Genomic DNA, 23,949 nt, shown 5'->3' on the forward strand with positions numbered 1-23,949 from the left:
AAAAAAACAAAAAAACACACATACTCCCCTCACCCGATTTGTGCGTGTCAGAAAAAGCAATTACCCACAGTGCTTTTCTGCCATGCTTTATTTGCAATACCTGTCACCGGTAAAGCCTCGGCCTCCTTTTCTGATTTTTATGAACACTCTTGTTGGGATTATTGAGATTTGTAGAAGCACTGCAGGGTAATGCGAGATTGTTCTGTGGGAGAAGAGTATATTTAATTTGATGTTACTTTTTTAAAGTGCAGGATAAAAATAAACATATGAAAGCAATGATAAAATATGAATTCCCGACATCTTGGTCCAGATAAAAAGAAGATTAGGCAGCATCTTCAGGATGGACCTGTTCTTTCCCACCCACGTTTATGCAGGGGGGGGGCAGCATTCGTACAGCAACACTTGCCGGGGGCAGCTGTGCATTTTTTATCACTGCTCACGGCATCATTCAGCTGCTGTCAAGGCTGCATTAATCAGCGGGGTGCATCCCTCCAGTTGGAGTGGAAATGCATGCTGGTTTGGTTAAAGAGCTGGTTAGCTAACACGAGTGGCAGGTATGACAGGAAGCACGCGGTTTTAAGGATTTCTGGATTGAAAGCGAGGCTTTTTCTTCTTTAAAGGATGGCAAATTAGTCGCGTAAATGTGTTTTTTAACTGCAGGTGCAGCGAAATAAGCGGCGCCTCCGCATGGAGAAACAGCAGGAACCGGAGTGAAAGGTGTCACAGCTCCCGTGGCGGGGTTAACAGCTCGCGCGCCAGGCTGAGGTTTTACGGGTGGAAGTGAGGTTGGCGTCGGAAGCTCCGGGTCTGCCAGGGGGGGGCCGTGACGCCCGAGCCTGCTGTCAGATTCACAGAGCGCAAGGCTGGGCGAGGGCATGAGCTCCGCCATCTGCCGCGTGACAACCAAAGTCACCCTGAATACGTCTGAAGGGGGGAGTCTGCTCGTCTGTGGCTGAGAGGAAGACAAAAGCTGGATTTCGTTTGCATCGTCATTCCCGCGTGTCGTTGCATGCTTGGTGTGTTTGAGTGGATGCACGTGTGTGTGAGCTCGTGTCAGAGTCTGGAAACGTGTGTGCACATTGCAGTGTGTCGATGTAGTTTTTTTTATATTTTGTTATTTTTTACAGGGACTTTGTTGATTTACCAATAACCTATTTTTCTATTATTTCATAGCTGATACTTTAGTTTAGTGGAGCTCTGTTGCTGCCCCCCTCGGAGGGTTGTGAAAGAACTGCAAGAGCACAGCAGGCATTGGTCAGTGAGGTGAAGAAGAACCCTAGTGTCAGATAAAGACTAACAGAAATCTCTGTCATGTGCTACAATAAGAAAGCATCTCTTAAGCATGGAGTCAAACTGTTTGAAATAGCAAAAGAGCACCTGGATTCTGTATTATATTTGTATCTGTTCCATTCATCAATAAATGTATAAATATATAGCTAAAATAAAGTTTAGGCCCAAATACAAAATAAAATAATAATAATACTAATAAAATACAAATACAAATAGACACCTTGTGTGTCAGAGGATACATAAGCCTCCATTATAACAGTAAAATCTGTCCAACACAAGAGGCCTTCGATTCTGATCTTTTTGTTCAGCTGATGGATAGGGCAGATAAAAAAACATCAGAACCTCATCCTAACTGTGAGATATGGTAGAGGGCGTATCATGGTTAGGGGTTGCTTTGCTGCCTCAGGGCCATGATGGAATGCTGTCATCGGTAAAAAATTCCAAAGATTTTTAGGAGATTTGGGAAGAAAACTAAAAGCTGCGTTCACAACGTGTGCGATTTGAGATTCAGAGGCATCTAATTTCTGTCCAGCATTTAAGCATATTTGACACGCGAATTGGTGTGAACGCAGCATCTGTCCGCCAACTGCAACTCCAAAGAGGATGTGTGATGCAACGGGACACTGACCCAAAGAATAGAAGTCAGTCAAGAACAGAATGGCTTCAGCAGAAGAAACTACGTCTGCTTGAGGTCGGACCTCAACCCGAGTGAGATGCTGTGGCACGACCTCCAGAAAGTAGTTCCCCTCTCAACAGCTTCGTAAAGAGAACCATCCAAAATGGGTTGCGAAGGTCTGATTTGCAAAACATTTGGTTGAGGTTATTGTTGCTAAAAGAGAGCCAAGCATTTACTTAGCATACTTTTTTCCCCCTACACTTTTTATTTTTATCTTTTCTTCAATAAATACATGAAAACGTTTAATATTTGTGTGATTTTAATTTAATCAGAGCATGTTTTTCTATTGTTGTGACTTAGATAAACAATAGAACCCCTCTTTCTGTTGAGTTCATGCAGAAATCCGGGTTCATATACCTTTTATTTGCAACTGTATACACACATAAAAAAAAAACGATCTGGTTACTCAGTCTTGCAAAACGACACACTTTGAAATGTTGCAATATTTCTAGTAAAATGCGTCACATATGTGAATGCACCGATGTTTGCAAACGGCGTACTGACCACCTCCCGAGGCAGCAGGGAGTCCTCGTCCCGAACCACCAACAAGTTCACGATCCCGTCCATGGGGGCAGCTCGAAGCAACGCCACCACCTCCTCCTGACTCTTCCCACTCAGGTCCTCTCCACTCACCTGCACAAAGATGAGCACATAAATGCAGTAAAACCAGCTTCCACAAAGGGAAGATGATTTTACTAGCTTTATTGAGGTGCACCTACTTGAGAAAACTAGAAAGAAAAAGAACCAATGGGCTCTTTGGAACATTTGAAAGTTTCGGACCCATATTTATTAAAGCCTTTCCTAGTTTTGACATAAAAAATCAGAAAAAAATTCGGAACAGAATCCGTGTCTCAACGCCACAAAGAGAGAATGCATTTGGAAAGTGCCGACTCACCTCCAGCAGCCGGTCTCCAGCCTTCAGTCGACCATCTTGGATGGCAGCGCCTCGAGGAAGGATGTTTTTGATGTAAATGGGAACCATCCCACCAATGGGGACATCCCGAGAGGTGATGCTGAATCCCAGACCTTCCTCACCTAAGAGAACAAGAACAAACGAAACTGTGTCCACTTACGTACAACATGAAGTTCATATTAGTTTGTGTTGTAGCTATCAACCGTACTCCAACGTTTATATTTTTCTAACAATTGCAGCTTAAAGTCCCACAACAATCATCTTTGGATCTTTTTACAAAACGTTCCCAGTGATCTTTTTAATTATATTTATGCCACTTTTAGCCCAAATCAACAATCCTGTATTGTTTTCTAGGACATGTTTTCTGCCGAGCTGCAGTACGGCTGGGCTGTTTGTGTGGAGCAACCCCACCCCCCTTCCCGTTGCTGCGAGCTCTCTGTCTACATGCTCTCCTTACAACCCCTTACGTCCCAAAAACCATCTTTTTCAAACTGTCTTTTTTTTATCTACTTCTGATTCAGGACTTAAAGAAATACTAATTTTGAGCTTAATTTTCTTAATATATATGTCCTCCATCATCAGAAAAATCCTACAAGAACATGCAAAAAAACAACAACAATCCCATTTTCATAAGAGCGGGTATTTAAATGGAACAGAAACACACTTTAGATCATCGTTTTCCCCCGTTTTCCTCATTAAATATAAGCTCCCGTTCTGGCATCTCTTTTAAGGTTCACCAAGGGTGTGTCCCGTTCGTGCGCCTTGGCGTGCAAAAACGACAAACATGCTCCTGCCTATGAAAATAGTATCAAAGCTAGAAACCAAAATTGAGTGCTGTGCATTGGTGGATGCGGACAGTAAAGCCATTATTGCATGGTTTTGGTCAGATTAAAGGCTGGTTTGGAAACAGAAAAGTATGAAAAATGGATGATTATGGATTGCATTAAAGCACCATTCAGAAGGTAGGGTACCTAGTAGCAACATTTCTTTTATATATTTTTTACTATTTTGTACCACAGACCTACGTCCTCTACAATAGATGCTAAATAAATCCTCAAATCCAGCAAAAATTGATTAAAATATCCATCAAGAGAATTTTTTATTGCGTATATGGGCAACTCAGTTTAAAGTTTTGGAACTCAACTTCTACATCTGTTTTTGAGGATTTTTATGGTTCCCTGACGGTAGCAGCCAGCTGCAAACACAGATACCTGAGAGGCAGGACTCCAACTTCTATTTAACACATTTGAGGGGGCATATCTGTCGTCAAAATGTCACTGGCTGATCGATTAGGATCTCTGATCGCAGAGATGGACAGGATTCCACTAAGTATAACCGAGGTGTCAACATTTCCAGCAGCGCGAGTTGGAGAAGTCGTGCAGTGCGGCTTCACTCCCTGCTTTCTAAACAGTAACAGCGGCGCTTAGTATTCATGTCAAAGAGGCTGCTCATTTCACCGAGCTGTCAGCACCTGTGATAGTTCATCATGACCTACTTTTTCCCTGCATGTCTCTTTAGCAGCCTGTCGAACTGTCTGTCAGGAGGGCTGACAATGATCCGCGGATGGAACACTAAGAGCGCCGATCGCGGATGGCAACTTTTTCCGAGCTCCCGCACACAAACCAACTTTGCAGAGACGTGATGAAGAAGTTGCTTGTAGAGGTGAAAAGTTGAGCTGTTTGGGATAATGATGCCCTCTGATCTCCCCATCGGTGCTGCGTGGTAACAGTACAGGAATAGAAGTCATGTTTTATGTAGAATATTATTTATATAGTTTGTTTGTGACGCCTGACAGACTGAATGCAAAATGAAGTAATTGGTGGAGGTTCTTTGCTCTGTTTGAAGGCAGTTTGATGGTTCAAAAGGAGTTATAGTTTGTGTCATTTTCCTGTGCGAAACTTTTTTGGGTATAAATAGTAATAATTAATGGCTTCACATGCAATTTAAGAAAAAAAAAAATCTTAGTTCACAAATGTACAAAATTTGGGGGGAGAGAGTGCATTGGTAGATATTACTAAAAGACCCTAGAGCACTATCGTTGGTTGATTTTCACCAGAGCAAAACTATTTACATGAATTTCAGTATGCCGCGGGTCAAAGAGTCTGTGCCTTCACCAGCGAAGTCTCACATGTCCCAGAAATGGGTGGACCAAAGACCAAGTTTGTAGAATCGTTTTTTATTATTTTTTAAGAATTATTTGTTCTCAAATTACTAATTTTTCAGTCATTTTTGAGCATGTTTTTAGGAACTTCCTATGTTTTTCTTTTTCATTTTTTTGCACATACCACAGTGCAAAAAATTAAAGAAAACCACTTTAATTCGTCATGTGTTGTCATGTTTTAAACTGTGTTTTAGGCACTTTTTGTTGGGTATATTATATCAGGTAAAAATTACCCCACAACTGTTCTAGGGTTAAATCGAAAACATATGCTGATACTGCTATCAAATCCTAACTTGTCTTTTCCAACTTTATCTTCTTAGAATGCAAGTCTATTTTGTTTTTTATTCTTTGCTCAGACACAGTCAAATAATACAGATGACCTCCACTATTTACTGGTTGGGTAGCAAGGTGATCACTCCATAGATACATTTACACCACCCACCGCAGCATGAGTTCAAGCTGCCACTTCTGAAAAAAGTCTATGTTTCGGGCTTTCGCGATCAAGACTCTCACGTTCATTCGTAGCTACGTTTTCGACTGCTTCTGGGCTCTGCGTACAAAATGCGTGGCCTTGAACTTTGACCAATCAGAGACTAGGATTTGGTGGTGACCTATGGATTCGTCTCTTTTCGTTGATGGAAGTAACAACCGTTTGAAAATGAAGCATGGAGGGGAATCTAATTATTGCAGTTTGTTCCTAGTTGGAATTCTATGATACCAAGACTTCCATATATCGGAATAGAGCAGTGAACGAAAAAAGCCTGGACAAAGATTAGCAAGATTTACCGCTTCAAAAAACAAACGTTACAGTCACAACGCTGACCACAAACATTGTTAGCAGCATGTTAAAAACAAAAAAAAAAAACAGTCCAACAGTGCTTCATGTTAGCCACTTTAAAAAATGTACTACACTTGTAAATTCCAACCTTGTTTTCAACACGTAAAAAAGCAGACTGATGTCGCTAAAACAAATATTACGCCAACTCCCAACCTTATTAGTAACACATAAAAAAAATACACAGTCGGATACCGCTACATGTTTACAATAACATCTAAGCGCCTTGTACCTCACAAAATCGGTAAACACAACCAGCATTAATTCATATATAAAGTGCTCCGGATTATATTGTTTTGTTTTTTTAAATTAGTGCTTTTAAGTATGACATTTAGTGTGGAAAATATGATGGTTGAAATATGAACACTAACTAAGCCAATCGAGCCGATCAAGTGGTGAGACATTTGTAGAGGTTGGGTCACATTACAGTGACTTCATGGAGCAAAGATGTCCTTTGCAAACCGAATTATTTCATCACGGCACTCTTGTTCATTTGTCATTCAAGATTCACTCGAGCCACTTAGAGTGAGAGACAACAATTACACGTAGTCAACAACCGCTCGCCTAAAAGCGCTGCAGCCGTGATAAAAGCTGATAGTCATCGAAAGGAAATGTCAAAATACATTTCGGAGTCACATTTCCTTTCGGCCCTTCAGGACTTTAGAGCTTTCTAAGTTTCCGGCTTATCAACATTCAAACGTATGTCTCGAGAATTCTCCCTTCTATCTAAATAAAAGCTTCTTTACATCCCAAACATGATGTTTGAACTTGTCACAGTTGGGAAAGCGCACATAGCTTTTGACACAGCAAACGGAGGAGCATGTGGACATAAACGGAATTATTAGAAACAGCTGGGGGTGCACCAACATTTCCCCCTGACTTCAGTGTAATGAAAGACCCGAACCCACGAAAAGAGATTTATTGTATGGTAAACAAATAAAAGCAGTCCGAGTTTCCTCGACGAGGCCCACACTCTGAAGGAGCTCTGCAGGCAGCGCTCAGAAGCCTCCACCAAACGCATTAGAGCAGCTTGTGAATGCTTTTCCCCTGAGCGTGTCGCATTTAGCCTGCGCTGCTGCCCTCACACGCCATGCTGTTCCCCAACGCTCACAGCAGAGACCTCTTTGCCAGCTTCCAACCAAACATCTGTTTCTTTCCGTTACGGAAAAAAAGAGCGCCCCGGCGCTGTATTGGCACTAGATTCCTTTAAAACCAAAGGCCACAAACAGATGAATGTGACTCGGGATGTGGCGGCTGGTCCACCACTGCGGTACAAAACTGCTCCAAGAGCAGGGATTGGTCCAAGTCCACTGAGGAGATGAACATCAGCTGGATCAGAGGGGTCGTGAAGGAAAGATTAATATATTTCTACGATATTGAATAAAGTTTTTTTAAACTTCTATTCAATTTACCTTAAACAAAAATTGGACGGATCCTTTATTCAAATGAGGAAAATCATAAAGGAAGCCTTTTTAGTAAACAATGAACTCATTCTCGATTCTATAGTTTCAAAGTTGATGTTTAATGAATCAAAATCTTTGCAAAAAGTTGAAAAACTTCACAAAAATTGTTTTGTTTTTCTTCATGATCAAAAGTTTGTATACCGTCAAATCGTATTAGACTGGCTACAAAAAAAATGTTTATCCGGTCAAGCATTTGTCTAAACCATAATTTCCGCACTAAAAGTTGAAGAAGAAAAAAATCATATATAAGTTGCACTTTTTGGAGAACTTTATTTAGCAAAATACAGGAACAAGAGTGTAAATTTCATCTTGAAAGGCAAATCATATCAACAGAATGGAACAACATATCTATCACCACTTATTGAGATAACATAAAGAACGCGCTAACAAGTCAACTAAACTCTTTATCTCCCGTCAAATCACTAAACTCATCAGCATAACGCTATATTCACACCAGAATTGGAAATGCAAATTCAAGCGACCACCTTCAGTAAAAAGTCTAGGTAAACAAACGCATATGCCCATTTCAGGGTTACATGTTCAAAACTCTTGCGTTCATGCATCGTTACGCAACTTTTTAAGTGTTAACGTGTGTTGAAAGGGACTCGTATTTGGTAGTGACGTATGAGTAGCATCCTTTTCAAAACATGGAAGTACCAACCGTTTGAGGATTGATCATGAAGAAGAAATAATGATTGCGGTTTTGTACCCGCCTGGAATTCCACAACACCAAGTCTTTTTTTTTATCAAAACACAGATTGAGAAAGAAAACGCCTGGAGCAAGAGTCACGAGATTTGCACCACTTTGACATTGTGCATCAAGCCTCTTCCAACTGTGAATACATGTGCTAGTGTCTGGTAGTTACAATCTAGTGTATGCCAAAAGCACGATCAAGAATGCCGGTTTAGCACTTTACATGCCTGGTAGGTTCACAATGAGCAGTGCTTTTTTTCTTCTGCGTTGCTGTCAGTAGCAAATGCTGATGTGGACACCTACAGTGTCCTCTAGTGGTTTTTTCTATTTATTTAAAAAAACACATATAAGTTGCACCTGAGCACAAGTCATACCTTCTGCCAAACTATGCAAAAAGAAACTTAAATTCTAAAAACTACAGTACCTTTCTTCAGTTGGACGTTGAACCTGCGACCTCTCTTATTCAGGAAGGATGTGTTGGGTAAATTTGTGCTTATCCTCCGCTGCAGGGAGGGCGACGAGGAGGGAGGCGTCTTAGAGATCAAAGAGGGGGGTAAAGTGGCAAACCGGCGGCTCGTCTCAGGAGTGCTCTCTGAAAGCGGGCACTGGTGGCTACAGAGAAACGCCAATATTTTAGGTCATTTACTTTGCTTCGATCCATCCATGTCTTTTGAAAGAAAACCCACCTGTGGTTGCTGCTGGACTGGGATCCAGATCTGGCTGAAGAACCCCCAACTAGACTTGACCTGTAGCCTGGATGCTGAGAGTCTTGGCTAAAGCGGACCCTGTTTGACTGGGGGGAAGCGATCTCCTTGTGGGCCGTCAGTATCTCGTACTGCCTCTTGAGGGCTGCAGGGACCACGTGGAAGACGATGACCGGGCAGCGCATCGCCTGCCTGAAAATGTTCTGGGCTCTGCGGGTGAAATAGGACAAACAGACAGAAAGGAAAAATGTCACATCGACTGCATTGAATGAGCTTAAACATCATAAGAAGTACACATACGATGATGTACTATCCTAGCTTTGGAGAAATAGAGTCAAAAGGTACTGAAAGGCAGTAGGGGGGGATGAGGTTAGTATTAGCAATAGTTGGGTGATATACAGTCACAACTGGATGAACGACCCCCTTTTGGGAAATCAAACCTTTTAGCTTTTCAACAGAAAAATTGTCATTGTTTAAGTTGGAAGATGACTTTAGAGGAACAATGAAGTTATAACCTTACTTCCTTCGTTTAAGTAGGTTGCATTATTAAAAATAATCTGCGAATGGTGAATTTCGTGAAGTAGGATTGTACATGTTTTAAGGCTGTTAAACCCCTCGCTGCACATTTAGTACATCTTTTTAAACTGTTCTCTCTTGTTAAAACTCTTAAAGTTCAAATGATAGATAATTAAGTGCAAAATATATTGAAGGAAAATAAAGATCTGCTCAAAGTCGTAGATTCATGTACATTTTGCAAACTGAATGCATTCTATACAAGAACCCATTCTGTACCTGGGTTGGAAGGGATTTATTTGACAAAGGTCTACAGCCAATCAGAATACAAAACATAGTGACCTGTAAAAAAAAGAAGTTTCACAAAAAACACAAAAAATCTGTAAACCAGCGAGGCTCCAAAGGACCACTGCAAAGCACCTCTTCTGATGAAGAGTCCAGTCACTGTATAGATATAGAGCTTCCCCTTTTGTTTTGTCTGAAATCCAGTTCAATTGAAATGGTGGTGAGTTTATGATGAGCGAGCATGAGTTGACTCAATGATCAAATAGAGGATAAATCCTGCAGCGCACAGTGTTCCAGAAACTTAAAGTAAACAAGTTCACTTTATTCTTTTAATAGAGAATATAAAAAAGGACACTTTGTCTTTAATGTTCTTCTACCAATCCATCAATTTATAAACCCACTCCCCTGTTGTTCAGAGATGTGGGGGCTGGCTTTTCTCCCCACTTTCATGTGGAAAATGGAAGGACACCCCCAAACAGCTCAGAGCCACATTTATTACCCATCCAACCAGCATGTTCTGGCCTTAGATAAGAACCCAGAGCACTTCTTGTCACGAAAAGAGCCCATCTAAGGTCCCGACTGTAGAACCTTTGGCTGTCCCCGAGAAACCTAACTGAACCAAATCAGCTCAGACAAGAGGTCAAAATTATTTCCAGTCAAGGGTTTATCCTGGTTACCACTTACACTTAGCATATAGATAGACTGACTAAGAAAGAGCCACTCTGTGACATATGGGGCCCCGGGCAAGTTAGGACGTTTGGATTCAGACTTGATTTGTCTAGAATCCCCCCATAACAACCCCAAAACTCAATTTAAATGCTTGTAGGCCAGTTGACTTCATTTCTTTAAAGGGGTGTCACAGAGGTTTAGCCAAGTACGATTAGTTTTATTTTTAATAGTATTTTGAAAGAAAAAGCCCCGTAGATTCGTGCTTGAGCTTCCACTCTAGAGTCCCCACATGCGCAGTGACATCACTCCGGCAATCAGCCTCCACCTGAGCCTCATTGAATATAAATCATCGCCATCAACGCATCATTACCTTCACTTAGATGAAGCATCTCAAAATATTTACCCAAGCAAAACAATCCAAGCAGATTAGGCTATCACTTTCAATTGTCACTCTCTGCGAGGTACAATCATGACAAACCCTGGGAGGGGCAGGGGGGAGTCTGTATAATCTTCCTATATTGTACATAAGTGTGCAGGTGGAAGAGTCCGCATTGAAAATAGACACAAAATAATTAACTCTAACCAGATTTTTGGGGATAAATTTGAAGTCGTACATCAAGGAGTTCGGGGTTCGTTCTTGTCATCAACCTGGAGTGGATTAGGTGGAAGACAACCAAGGACGGCATGTCCTCCCAGCTTGGCACATATGGCATCTTCACATTCATGTCCATGAGAGGAAAGGTGGCTCTGGCTAAATGGAGGTGGAGGAGTGCCAGGCTTACATATTCACCCCACTTTGGGAAATGAAGGGCAGCAGTGAGTCAGTGGAAATGCATCAGCTGTGGGTCACAGGGCGAAGTGAGGCTGAAGTATTGCAGGTCACTGTGAGCTATTAGTGGAACACGCTCATATTTCTGGTTTATATTGCTCAGCTGTGGGGGGGGGCTCAGGTCCGACTCCGGAACCACAACACTGTCAACTGCCGGTTGATTTCTTGTCCCACCAAATCTTGTTTTCCAACTGGCCAAGTCACTTTAACAGTACACTTTTAGAATGACTTATCATTTCGAAGAAAGTCTTTCAGCATTCAGAACAATATATTTCAGGAAATGGAAGGATGGATACGTGGATGGATGGTTTGATAGATGGATGGATGGATGGATGGATGGATGGATGGATGGATGGATGGATGGATGGATGGATGGATGGATGGATGGATGGATGGATGGATGGATGGATGGATAGATAGATAGATAGATAGATAGATAGATAGATAGATAGATAGATAGATAGATAGATAGATAGATAGATAGATAGATAGATAGATAGATAGATAGATAGATAGATAGATAGATAGATAGATAGATAGATAGATAGATAGATAGATAGATAGATAGATAGATAGATGAAACTGGATCAGGTAGGTATTATGGGACATCACTGAATAAATAATGTTCATTTAAAAAAATTAAGGACAATTAAAATTAAAAAATTTAATAATAAATTAAGTTGAAAGATATAAAAGTCACATACAAACGTGTATCAATACACAATCAGTTCTATATATATATATATATATATATATATATATATATATATATATATATATATATATATATATATATATATATATATATATATATATATATATATATAAATATAAAATTGATTGATGACAAAATTGATAAATACATTCATGAAATGACTTTGATATGCCAATCTAGTTTTTTCCCCACTGTCTTCTCCCAGCAGGGGAATGGTCCTGTGAAATGTCCTGTTTGCAAACTTACTGTTCAAAACGCAGATTGCGGATGTCCCCCTGGTTTATCTTGACGATGCAGTCATTTTCCTGGAAGAGACGCTCCAGCTCAGTTTTCCCGCCGGGCTCCAGACGTCTCACAAGCAGACCCTGAGTCCTGAAAATGATTACACAAGCGTTGCAAGTGTCTTTTTTAGGACTCGTTCAGGCAGAAATGGTGACATTTACAACTGGTTTTGTTTCCACAATCTGCACGGAAAGATAGTTTCGACACAGCCATTGACTATGAGAACTGGCCTGAGTGAGTGTGACGTCACCCGCAGAAAATGGTTTACTTTCAGCATTAATCAAATGAAGTTAATCAGTTGCCATTTTTTTGCCGTACGGATGCTGCCATTTGGAACCAAACAATGTGAGTTAGTGGAGTTTGGTCCATCAGAGTGATTGTTTCTATGGCAACCACTCTCACCATTCAGGAGTGAGCTTGTCAGAAGGCCACACCCCTACCACTTGTAAAAGGGCTACACAAAATCTGTTAATCAAACTTTTTGAACAACTGACTTGAGACCACCTACTTTGATTGAAGCGTCTGATTGCCCAGTTTATAACTTGAATAACTCCCACAACATAAAACATATGAAAAAATAATTATGATTAGCAAGAAGATCTTTGACTATTTCTCAATATAAGTCTATGGAATTTTGGCTTCACTCAGTCCAGTTCTTCTATACAGTCAATGGACACACCTAAAGTAAGACAGAGAGATTTGGGATATTTTGGGCATTTTCAATTTTTTTGGAATGGAAAACTGTTGATGTACCAGTGCCTGCATACTACATCAGCTTGCAAAGTTTTCCTATTGTGGAAAAGTTTACTTTCAACGCATGAGCTTGGATAAAAAAAATAAAAAGCTGACTTTAAGCCTGTACGTCTGTCCTTCTTCCCTCTGCCTCACTCTCTGTGAGCAGGTCTGATCGGCAGACTGTCTGAAATAATCCAGCGCTCGCAGATCATCTTTTGGCTTCCAGGAGAACGCTACAGTTGCCTTCCCCCGAGCTTAAGATGAAGCCGACGGTGCTGTAATAAACACCACAAGCCATTCAAGCAATCCGTTCAAAAGAGCCAACCCCTACCTTCAAACGCCCCCCCCTCCCTCCTTCCATCCCCCTTTTAAATAGCAACATCAGTGAGCTCCTTTGGGGCTTTAGCTAGGCCCTACGGATAACCGCATGCAAAGAGATGTGTGCTCACACAGCAGCACAGCAAAACCACACTGAACACTTCCAGAGTGATAGACCTGAGGTAGCAGCTTGATTTTTTTCTCTACAGATGTTTGTCCTTCTAGCTTACGCTGACAAAAAGTTTGGAAGATTATTCGAAAAGGGAAAAGTTGTGACGCAAAAATACGCTCCACTCGGACTGAAAGGCTTCTTAAGCTACGTTCACATTGCCCTTGGCAACGCACGTTTAAGCGACCACTTTCATTGAAGTCTATGTAAAACTTTTTAAGACAATTTTAGGGCTCTACGTAAAAAATGCGTCGTCACTGAAAACATGGGAAAAGTTAAACCGGGTCAAACTTTGACCAATTGAGGAACTCGGATTTGACATATGGGTGGTGCTCTATGGATGGCTGACTCACAGGTCGCGGAGGGAAGGTCTAAGAAATGATAACCAGACTTTTCTTTAGCCACCCACTTCCACAAGAGAGATTTCACTCGAGAGACGTAGTCTCTCCAGTGTGCATCGGGTCACGACCTCGTGGGACACGCCCAGACCACCTCTCCTGGGGTCCAGGAGGTACCCCTACCAGTCAGCTCAACCTCAACCCCAACCCTCTTTCAATGAAAAGTCTGCGTAAACACACGTAAAACAAGTTTCGGCCTTCTACAATCAGAACTCGCGTATTTTAGTCATTACGCATTTCTATGGCTTTACAAAGAAAAGACACGGCTATTGACCACGCATTGAAAGTTGACCAATCAGGGACTCAGATTTGGTAGTCACATTTGGATGGCATCCTTTTTAACTTTTACGAAAGTGCAAACTGTTAAAAACCTGATCGTGGGAGAGAAATTAATAATTGGGATTAGTGGGACAATCATACATAATTACATGACACCAATTCTGGACTGGAGCAAGATTTGCTCAGCTACAACACTTTGCACAGGCTCTTTCCAACTGTAGGTGGCACATATGCACTAGTAAACAGTAGAAAAAGAAGAAGAAGCCCCTCCCTGCTTGTCCAGTGTGAACACATAGGCTAAACAAGTATTCAAAAGAACACATTCTTGGATCGGCATCCCAGGCCCGGAGTGTTGGTACTCTTACAGTTCTTCGGGTGCAGAGAATGACACTGGCGTCCTGACCCTGTTTACCACGAACACAAAGACTAGATTTCTGGAGCTCTTCAGCATTTGCAGGCAAACACGGACATTTCCAGAACATTGCTGTAATTGGCCACCTGATGTGGGCGTCCACGCTCGTTTCGGTTCCTCGACAGGGGGAAAAGGCGAAGCAACGGGTTGAAATTAAAGATCACAAAGGAGCTCTCCTCTGTGTCTGATCCTGCATTAGCGGGCCGGCTTAAGGCTGCTGAGCAGAGAGTAATTGCAGATACAGCGTGGGTTGACATGACTGTTTATCTCTGAATAGAGGGGTTGAAAACAAGGAAGATGAATATTACAGCGCGTCTAAACCCTGATAAGTGTTCCTAGCCGAAACAAAGAGAGGTGGGGAGAGAGATCTTGTTAAGATTTCAAAAGATGTGGAATGAACACTATAGCAACTTTAAAGTACAACTAGCTCAGTTCTCTACTGACAAGGTTCTCAGAGAAGTATGGAACTCTAAAGGACATCTTTAAAGAAGTCTCTTTAAGAACCGGGACTTTGTAAAAGAGTCTCCCCAGACTCTATGTCCCATTTTAACCCCGTCAATGAGAATCAGCATCCTCCCACAAGTCTGCAGTTCTACTCCACCTTGTGGCTGCAGCACAGAGGAGCTGATTTGAAGGAGGCCACCTGCTCTCCTCCACTGACTTTAATCAAATAATAATTCCAATCAGAATCCATTTATGCGAGGCAATTACAGCCGGAGTTTGTTTACAATTGAAACTAGCCACGGAACTGGACGTTCATTAAGCTGGGAGACTGTGTGCAGAGCTCTTGAAAGACCCACTCTGATGAAAACCGTGTTTTTAATATTTCTTATGGTGTTTTTCTCATGATCATGAGTATTTCTTTAAATTGCTGTGAACAGGAGTAGACAAAATATCCTGTTTGATCAAAGATTGGATGTGTGACCTAGAAAATGTGCTGGGTGGGCCACAAGCTCCCTGTTTTGCTTCATGCACCGGTAATGATATGTTGATGTTGTCAGGGGCTGTGAGCTAACGGGAGAGCATGTAAACAGAGAGCTCTCAGGAATGAGAAGGACCGCTTTGTAGGAATTACAAAAACCACACAGGGCTTTTAATTTTGGCTACAAATGCTTCTAAAATAGATCAAAAGATGATCGGAGTGTGACTTTAATGCTTCGTTCACACCGGGCATATGATGTGTGTTCTTGAAGACGCTAAACCCAGATTGTTGACCATGTGTTTAGCCCATGGTGTGCACACTGCACAAGCATGGAAGGGATTCTTCTTTTTTTTCTTTTCTACTGTTTACTAGTGCATATCCCCCACCTACAGATGGAAAAGACTTTGTGCGAAATGTTGAAGTGGTGCAAATCTTGTTCTAGCCTTTTTTTTCCCAGCTCCATTCCGATATATGAAAGACTTGGTGTCATAGAATTCTGCTGGGCACAAACTGCACATTATAAATGTACTCATTTCTCCTCCATGATCAATAATTGAAACGGTTGGCTCTTACATTAACAAAAAGGGACTTCATCCATACGCCACTACCAAATCTAAGTCCCTGATTGGTCAAAGTTTCGCCTGGTTTAAATTGCAACGCGGCGTTTTTTAGGTAGAGCCCCAAAATTGGCTTAAAAACTTGCGTAGCTATGCATGAATGTGAGTTTTGAACACAAAAGCCTGAAACGTGTGTTCACATAGACTTTACACAGGCATTTCCTTAAGAATAATGGTGTTGTCGAGGGTGGAGTGAATGTAGCCTAAAGGCTGACCTGCAAGACTGTCTGTAAAGAAAGAGTACTCAGTCACAAAGTTTTTAGATTTAAGCTCATTATCAGGAGAGGATCAGTGTTTGTGGCTGGAGTGTCAGAGTCTGTAAGCTCTCTCCTGTCGGTGCAGATCATGGGCGCCTTCAGGTTCTCGTTTGTTGCATCGTTTTATTTATGCTTTCCATTCTTTGTTCTTTCTTGTTTTTTTTTTTTCACTTCCTGACCCCTCTGGCCCTGGTCTAGACACTAATGACAGCCCACCAAACCTAATGTCTCTCCTCCCAGCCAATAGCGCACAGGAAAGAGCCGCATCAGGCCATTAACATCAACCCACTGAGCAGACACTAAGTCTTATCATGGCTGGATTTAATTGAAGGCTCTGATAGCTATTAGCACTGACCAAAGCTGATGGAGAGGAAACTTACTGGAAATGCAGCATTACTCATGTCCCATACAATGATGTTGGATTTTGTTTTATCTTAGGTTTTCATTATAATGCACGGGACAGGGTATCATAATTGCTATGTCAGAGATTTGGAATAAGCTGTTTTTGTAACAATTTCAAGGAGCATCTATTTAGTAATACCTAATCAAAACAGCAAAAGAAAAGGAAATTTCAGCAAATTTTCTTTTCTTTTTTTCACCATAACACGAAATCAAAAATAGAGACATGATTAATAAATTCTATAATGTCTTTTGCAAGTATTTCTGTTTCGAGACATATGAATTTGCTTTAAATATAGCAACAATTTCAAAATAAATAAACCTGAAAACAACTGATATGTGTTGTTTCGAGAAGGCAAAGGTGACTTCTCAGTCATGAAGCTCTTAGTTGTTTTAACAATATTTACGAAATAAGCTACAAAACCTTTTCCCAACATAGATCGATGCTATGATGGTGGTAGTGACAAGATTCATGATGAAGAAAGGCAAAAAAGTTGATAATTTTCATAAGGTGTGCTATATACATGAATATTGGACAAAAGAATACATAACGGACAGTCGTTTTTATCCACCAACCCATCCTTCTTGGTTAAAGGCCTCAATCACATGGACAGTACCCCTATGGAGGTTGACCTGTATGGGTGTTACAGGGGGGGCAGACAACTTTGGAGGGGGGCAAATGAAAACTGTAGAGAGGGCGGCCATTTTTTGTTACTGTTATTATTAATAATACAGCAGATCTTCTAGCTGAGGTGCTGCTAAAAATGCCTAAAAAAGTTTGTATTGATAATTTCTTAATCTTTGTAAAAAAGAGCCTAATATAAATTCAAAGATTAGGCCCCCTTTATCTCTTAGCTCCGCCCCTTCATTAGAGTCCCACAGTATTTTTGGAAGTTTTATTTTTATAAATGATTTCTTTTAACTGTCTTGACCGACTATGTAGCAGACAAATGAGTGACAGAAGCATCAACAAGAGTTTACAGCTAAAGATAGCATCCAGACATTTTTTAATGCAGTTACAGTGTGCTGGTGAGTCCCCCCCTCCACTCTCAATGACATCTTCCGTCAAAAGCTGTCCCATCTCATCTTCTCCTCTCCTTCTGCCTTTTCACCTCCTCCCCGCCACCCTTTCCCAGAGCTGAGTCGCCACATTCCCCCTTTGGAAGGCTGCCAGTCCCGGAGGCGTACAGCAGGGGCTCTGTGCTTTACACAGGCTTTTAGTTAGATTACATCTGGCCACTTGCTCCGTCCTAAACTATTTCAAGCATAACCATAAACTGAAGTGTATTCCTCTTCTTGAACTCTGTCAGTGACACTTCTTATTGGTCAAAAGTAAAAAATAAATAAAAAACAGTCACATATAATCAATGTTTTGTACAGTAAGCAGCTTTAAGACGGTCTTCCTTTTTACCTGACATCCTGTGAACTGAAAGGGACCACGTGGATCCCCAGGGGGCCCCCGTCGTTGGACACTTGGACCGGCTTGAGCATGCTTCTGCAGGACGGTGATGAATCACGACAGCAGGAAGAAGAAAGGAGGGGGAGACATGCAGAAATAAATATATAAAAGGGGGAGGGGGGTGAGCAAATCTAAAAAAATAAAGCATTACAGTCAAACATGATGAGAGGCTGATAAGGACGAAGGGGGTGGAGGAGGACTGCATCGTGTTCCCCTTATAAAGTCATCCATCACAAAGTACGGCCAGTGGACCTCCGGGTCGATTAAATAGAGATTCCAATTAAGTGATTAAGATCAGGCTGCATTAAGAAAATAAATTAATTGGAAAAAAGTGTAAAGGGAGGGAGGGGGATCATTTGCGGAGATAGACGTGAAGACAAATGAACGGGGGCAAACGTCACCGCACTCGTGTGCCATGTTGCTCCTGGAGGAGCTTCTCGGCCTCAGTGGCCGATTGTCTTTACGCTCTTTGCAGGTATAAATAGCAGGACTATAGACATTACATTTGAGAGAGAAGATATGCAGGTGAGGGTCACTCACTCAAAATTTAGCAAAGGTGAGTGATCCAGGGAGGAGTCAGCCCTCCCGACTGGCTCTATCCGCTCAATCCGTAGCTCCTGCGTGCTTTGCTCCTCTGCCTCCTCTTCCTATAGACACAAAAAATAACAATTCTTCCATTAACACAAAAAAAAATATGTTTTTTTGAGATTTAGAAGGTATGATTTACGATACATTGGGTGATTTGATACGTTTTTGCTCATAACAATGTCAGTTAAAATATTGAGTGTTTAAGAGCAAACCAACTGTCTCAACACACATTTTTAATATGGTTTAAATGTTTTATCCAGTATTCATTTCAACAGCATGTGCATTTTTTTTACTACAGAAAGTAGTTATTTACAAAAATGAAATACAACAGATAAGTTATTTTTACCTTTCCTACCAAAAGTGTTTTGGAGATTTTAAGGAATGAAATGAGAAGGAAAACTCTACTACTGATGAACTACAGGGGAGAAAACATGGACCACGTTATAGACAATTGGTTCTTTAGGACCCCATTGTGTTTTTAAAAAGTTCTAGTTATATTTTTTTCTGATGATGGAGGACGTATATTAAGAAAATTAAGCTTAAAATTGCATCTTTGAATATTTCTCTATTCAAATTATTGCTTATCAGGAGCAGACGGAAACATGCTGTTTAAAAAAGAATATTTGCAAGGTAGAAATTACGATAGGTCAGGTAAAAAGTTCCAACTAAATCCATGTCCGTCTTTGTCCAAGCTGGCACCTAGCTCAAAACTGTACGGCTGGATAGCTCCAATATTGCTCGCCATTTATGTTACACCCACCAATGGTCCTGACCACAACTACGAGGGAAATTTTTTAAAGAACTATCGCTGCTTGGCAATAACTATGTCCTAGAAAAACAAGAATTTAAAAAGAAATGTGGCTAAAATAGCATCATTCTATTAAAACACTTTAAAAAAAGATCAAAAGACAGCTGGAGATGGACTTTAGGGAATGTTTTCATAATGCTAAGGAGATACGGGTCTCAGAAATACCTGTATTAAATATGACACCAATATAGTTAAACATCTACAACCTTAACATGAGTGTGCTTACATCTCTTTTTCTCTTGCTTCCACTTTTTTCTCATAAGTTTTAGTCTAAATATCTGCAGAAAATTCTAGCCACCTTCCTAAACTGAAGACCTGACAAAGATGAGAAAACTTTTGCACTAGAAAAAAATAAAAAACACTTAAAAGAAATGACATAAGGGGTGTGGAGCAGATGCCTTTGAAGCCTCAGACTAGGGAGCAAAAAAAGGGAGACGGTCGTCTTCCTTCAGGTCCATTAGGCAGCAGAGCTGGCTTTTAGACATCTGATGACTTAACGAGGTGCTGGTATGAGGGTAAGGCTTCGTGCTGTCTTTAATGGAGGATAAAAATCTTCATTAATACATGGTATGAGCGGGTGGGACGCCTGCATGCAGTCGTGACATCCTACATGTAACACAGGCGGGCGAGGTTCATCTTTCTTTAATCATCTTTTGAAGATTTCGTGAAGTTCTTGAGCATCGAAATTCCTCCATTTAACTTCACTTTCGGCTTCCGAGTCCTGTTAGTAACTGTGTGTGTGTGTGTGTGTGTTAGTGTGCATGTGTGTTTGTCAGTGTGTGTGTGAGCTTGTCAGCATTCAGAGCGCACATCGCCACCTTGGGAGGGTCTGCTGAAACGCTTTGTTAGCCTCTGCTATTTCCCCGCCCTCACCCCTCACCTTTCCTTTTTCCCGTCTCTTTGACTAAAATGTCAACCAAATGCCCCCACCCCCCACCCCCAACACACACACAAAGGTGCAGGTGGGTGTAGGTGGGGGGGCTCTACAGTTTCCTTATGGAAATAGAATCAATCCCATTCAAAGTCCAGGACGTCTTTGGCGACGCTGGCAGGTGACGCAGCGAGACTCCAATTTATTTATTACAGTCGGGGGGTAAAAGGGTGGGATGGGGGTGTGGAGGTGGCGGCCATGAAATTTTCATTGGCAGTTTCCCTTAAAAAGACCCAACTCCACCTGTCTGCTCTGCAAGCGTCTGGTATGAGGTCGGCCGCTGACCTCTGCCTTTAATTACACGTCAGTTGAGTTGGGGGGGGGGGGGGGGGGGGGGTGTCACAAAGCTTTCTTATGAAGAAAGCTCAACACTGGGGGGAGGGGGCAGACTCAGCTTCTTTAGCACAGACCTCTATACCTCCGGGACTGGGGGAATCAGCCACCTGTGGTAAATCCATACATAAAGATGGGAGACGGACGGTGATGGGGGGAGGAAACGCGCACCGAGGGATAAAGACAGAATAAATATGACGAAGAAGGTTAACAGAGATTTGAGCTCAAAGGAAAAAGAAAAATGTGAACGCAAAAAAAAAGGTCTATATTAAGGAAAGAAATGGAGAAGACTTCAGGGGTGGAGCCAAGGGGGGCAATGGGGAGATCACTGGCCCCATAATAGAAAGATTTTCACCCCCCAATTAAGAAATCCTAAATACAAGCTCTTTTCATTGCAAAAACAAAGCTATATTTGTCAACCCTTCCAAAAAACAACTAGCTGACATTTACTAGAGAGGTCTAATGGGTTCCAACTACCATATTTTTCAGGTTAGAAGTCACTCAGGAGTATAAGTCGCGACAGTAAAAAAATTTGGAAAATAAACGTCCCAAGCCCTGTCCCTCGACGCGCATCAAACTGGCTGCTCGACGCTTGTCTGAAAATGTGTTCCTAGACAAATAAATGCATTATTTATTTTGAGGGCTCTTCAGGTTTTAAAACAGGACGGTTTTCCTCTGAGTTGGAAAACGATGGTTTACCTCTTACAGAGTCAAAATGACAGAGAAATCACATCAAATCATGCACCAAATGGATAAGAGCACATTGAATCAGGGAACTGTATTCAGGTTTTTTATTCTGTGCAAAATCAAAAAAAAAAAAAAAAAAAACAAAGAAGAAAAATGACCCAAAAAACAACAAAAGACTGAGAATTGTGTAAAGAAAACAACGAGTAAAAACTAAAAAATAAAGTGTTTAAAGACTGCACATTTAATAAAGAATAAAGATTGGATTAAGAAAAAAAAGGATTCAGGTAATCAAGCTGATGCACAATAGACACTGAAGTTTGCCATCTGTGGGAGAGCTAAATCTGCAGTTTCTTTCAACAACAAAAAAAACTGTTAATGTATTGCAGCTTTTAGCCGCGACGCACTGACATAATATTTAGCTAAAGCAAATAACACATCACAGCTCTTGCTGGTGCAGTTTGTATTCCACTGTGTTAACAGTGAGTTTCTCTGCTGTGTCTGGATGTACTAGAAGCCTTTTCCATGAAAGAACATACGGAAAATGTATTAGTGAAGTGAATAGTGGAACTGGTTATTAAAATAATCATTTAGGACTCAATTTGGCATGTGTCGAGGTACCGTAGGACGCCCTCAAGATCCATGGTAAATTTGGTGGCTGTACCCAAAAAAAGGGTGATTATCCATTCGTTCATCTTCTAAACCCGTTTTTATTTTTATTTTTTTACCTTTCGGGGTGACAGGGCTGCCAGGGTCTATCCCGGCCACTCGTGGGTGAAGGCAGGGGACATCCTGGACAGATCGCCAGTCTGTCGCAGGACCAAAAAATCACACACCAAAACACACTCACATTCACACCTGTGAGTAAATTAGAGTAACCTACGATTATCCAACTATCAAATATTAGTCATCATTCTAATGGGTGAGAAATAAAGAAAGTTTCATTTTAGCCCTTGGTAGCCTTGGTAACCCTTACCAGTATAGGAGGCCTTAATTTTCTGCAGACATGGTATGCAGGAGTCGACTATGTAGGACGCAGAAGACTATGTCCGTCTTTCCTCTGAGTCACGTATGTCTTTCTTACCTCCTGTTGTGAAATTTATACAGATTGACTCACTATAATCACGATTCAGATGCAGTTTTTGGACCAAAACAAAATTCAGAGTTGGTCTGTAACTTGCAAGGGAAAAAAAAAATATAAAAATATATATATATTTTTTTAATGGAATTACCACTGGATTACAAACTAGTGGTGAGAAATCCACATACTTCACATAATCCACGTCTCTTTATTCCTGAACAAAGGTCTCTTTGAGTTAAAGCAAGCCTGTTTATTATTTTTATTCGTCCCAATTTTGGGTCTCTTCTTGTGTCGATGGCAGATTTGAGCTTTAAGTGGTAAATAAAAGGGAAAATGTCTCCATGTCTTATTGCAGGTTCATTTCTTCTTTTCTTGATCTCTCCATCCCTCTGAACTCCTTCTTTGCAAACCATCCATTTCCTCCTCCTCCTCCGAGTGCTTTTAGCACCCTGTTGATCCCCTGGTAACCAGCGGAGTGGGAATGCAACAGGGCTTTTCAGCTCCCCCGAGGTTCTCGCTCCAAGCCTGCTCTCTTTTTTGCCCTCTGGCTACATCCATCCCTCCATCCTACATCACTATCTCCTCCTGCCATGCAGTGCCGGGCGCTCAAAGCCCTGAACGGGGGCCAAAAACTTCCACACGCTTCTTTTGACAATATATAAAAAAAGGAAGCAATATCAACAGTTATGGGTTTGGCAAGAAGACAGCTGCAGCATTAGATTATTGAGAATTGTGTAAGTGAGAGCGACAGAGGAATACAGGGTGGTGGAGGAGACAGAAAGCTGCAAAGTGCAGAGCCTTGTTAGCTTCAAATGCACTGGCAGGTTCGAGACAGGGAAGAGGGCCAAAGGGGGGAAAAGAGGAGCGGGAGGAAGGGAAGGAGCATCTGCTTGGTCAGGAGGTGGAACTCCACGAACGCACACTGTTCGAAGGCGGGGGCAAAGGCAGCATGTTAAGGAGCTGTCAAGCCCTATCAACAGTCGTCCTTAAGAAGCCCTGCTGTAACTGTGGGTGTGCGTGTGTACACGTGTCACGCCGTTACCCAAGGCCACATACAGCATGTAGCTGTTAGACTAAAGGGGGTGAATGCCCACCCAACCCCCTTCTGTGAGCACATTTGGCATCAAGGGCTTAACAAGGACTTGCTCGAAGGTTGGGAACGGTGGTGTGTTTGTGGAAACTCCTCTTCCTTTGTGGCTGAGGTCCACATCTGTGTGACAGCTTCGTGAGCTGAGCAGGTCCCTGTTGCAGTTTCTCACGCTCTTTTACAATGAGTTATGTCCAAAACAAGAGAAAACCAATGACCGCAACGTGCTAAGACTGGGTTTTTTCATATGAGAAACAAGAAAAGGAAGAAGAAAATCTGTAAAGAGACTGGCCCTTGATCCCAATTTGACCAGGCAAATCTGGAAACATTAACTGAGCAGGGTGGCATATGGCCCCTAGAAAAACAATACAAACATTAGTAACATGTGAGAAGAATTGGTTGCTAACTAATATAAAAACAGCAGAGTTGGAGACATTTCCTAT

At 41.6% G+C, this 23,949-nt stretch overlaps 1 protein-coding gene across 2 annotated transcripts in view; it reads right to left on the minus strand.

Annotated features, from left to right (window-relative positions):
• Positions 1-23,949, minus strand: part of LOC101161760 (partitioning defective 3 homolog) — a 409,769-nt gene that overhangs the window by 221,723 nt on the left and 164,097 nt on the right. For both annotated transcript variants that reach the window (XM_023950353.2, XM_023950354.2), the window contains 7 exons: positions 18,535-18,641; positions 17,947-18,030; positions 11,994-12,119; positions 8,719-8,946; positions 8,457-8,644; positions 2,862-3,001; positions 2,471-2,599 (listed from right to left, as the gene is read on the minus strand). In XM_023950353.2, the coding sequence (XP_023806121.1) occupies positions 2,471-2,599; positions 2,862-3,001; positions 8,457-8,644; positions 8,719-8,946; positions 11,994-12,119; positions 17,947-18,030; positions 18,535-18,641 (1,002 nt within the window). The remainder of the gene's footprint in view (positions 1-2,470; positions 2,600-2,861; positions 3,002-8,456; positions 8,645-8,718; positions 8,947-11,993; positions 12,120-17,946; positions 18,031-18,534; positions 18,642-23,949) is intronic.

The sequence above is a fragment of the Oryzias latipes genome, chromosome 20 (genome assembly GCF_053564925.1).
Source record: "Oryzias latipes strain Hd-rR chromosome 20, Olatipes_Hd-rR_3.1".
Taxonomy (NCBI): domain Eukaryota; kingdom Metazoa; phylum Chordata; class Actinopteri; order Beloniformes; family Adrianichthyidae; genus Oryzias; species Oryzias latipes.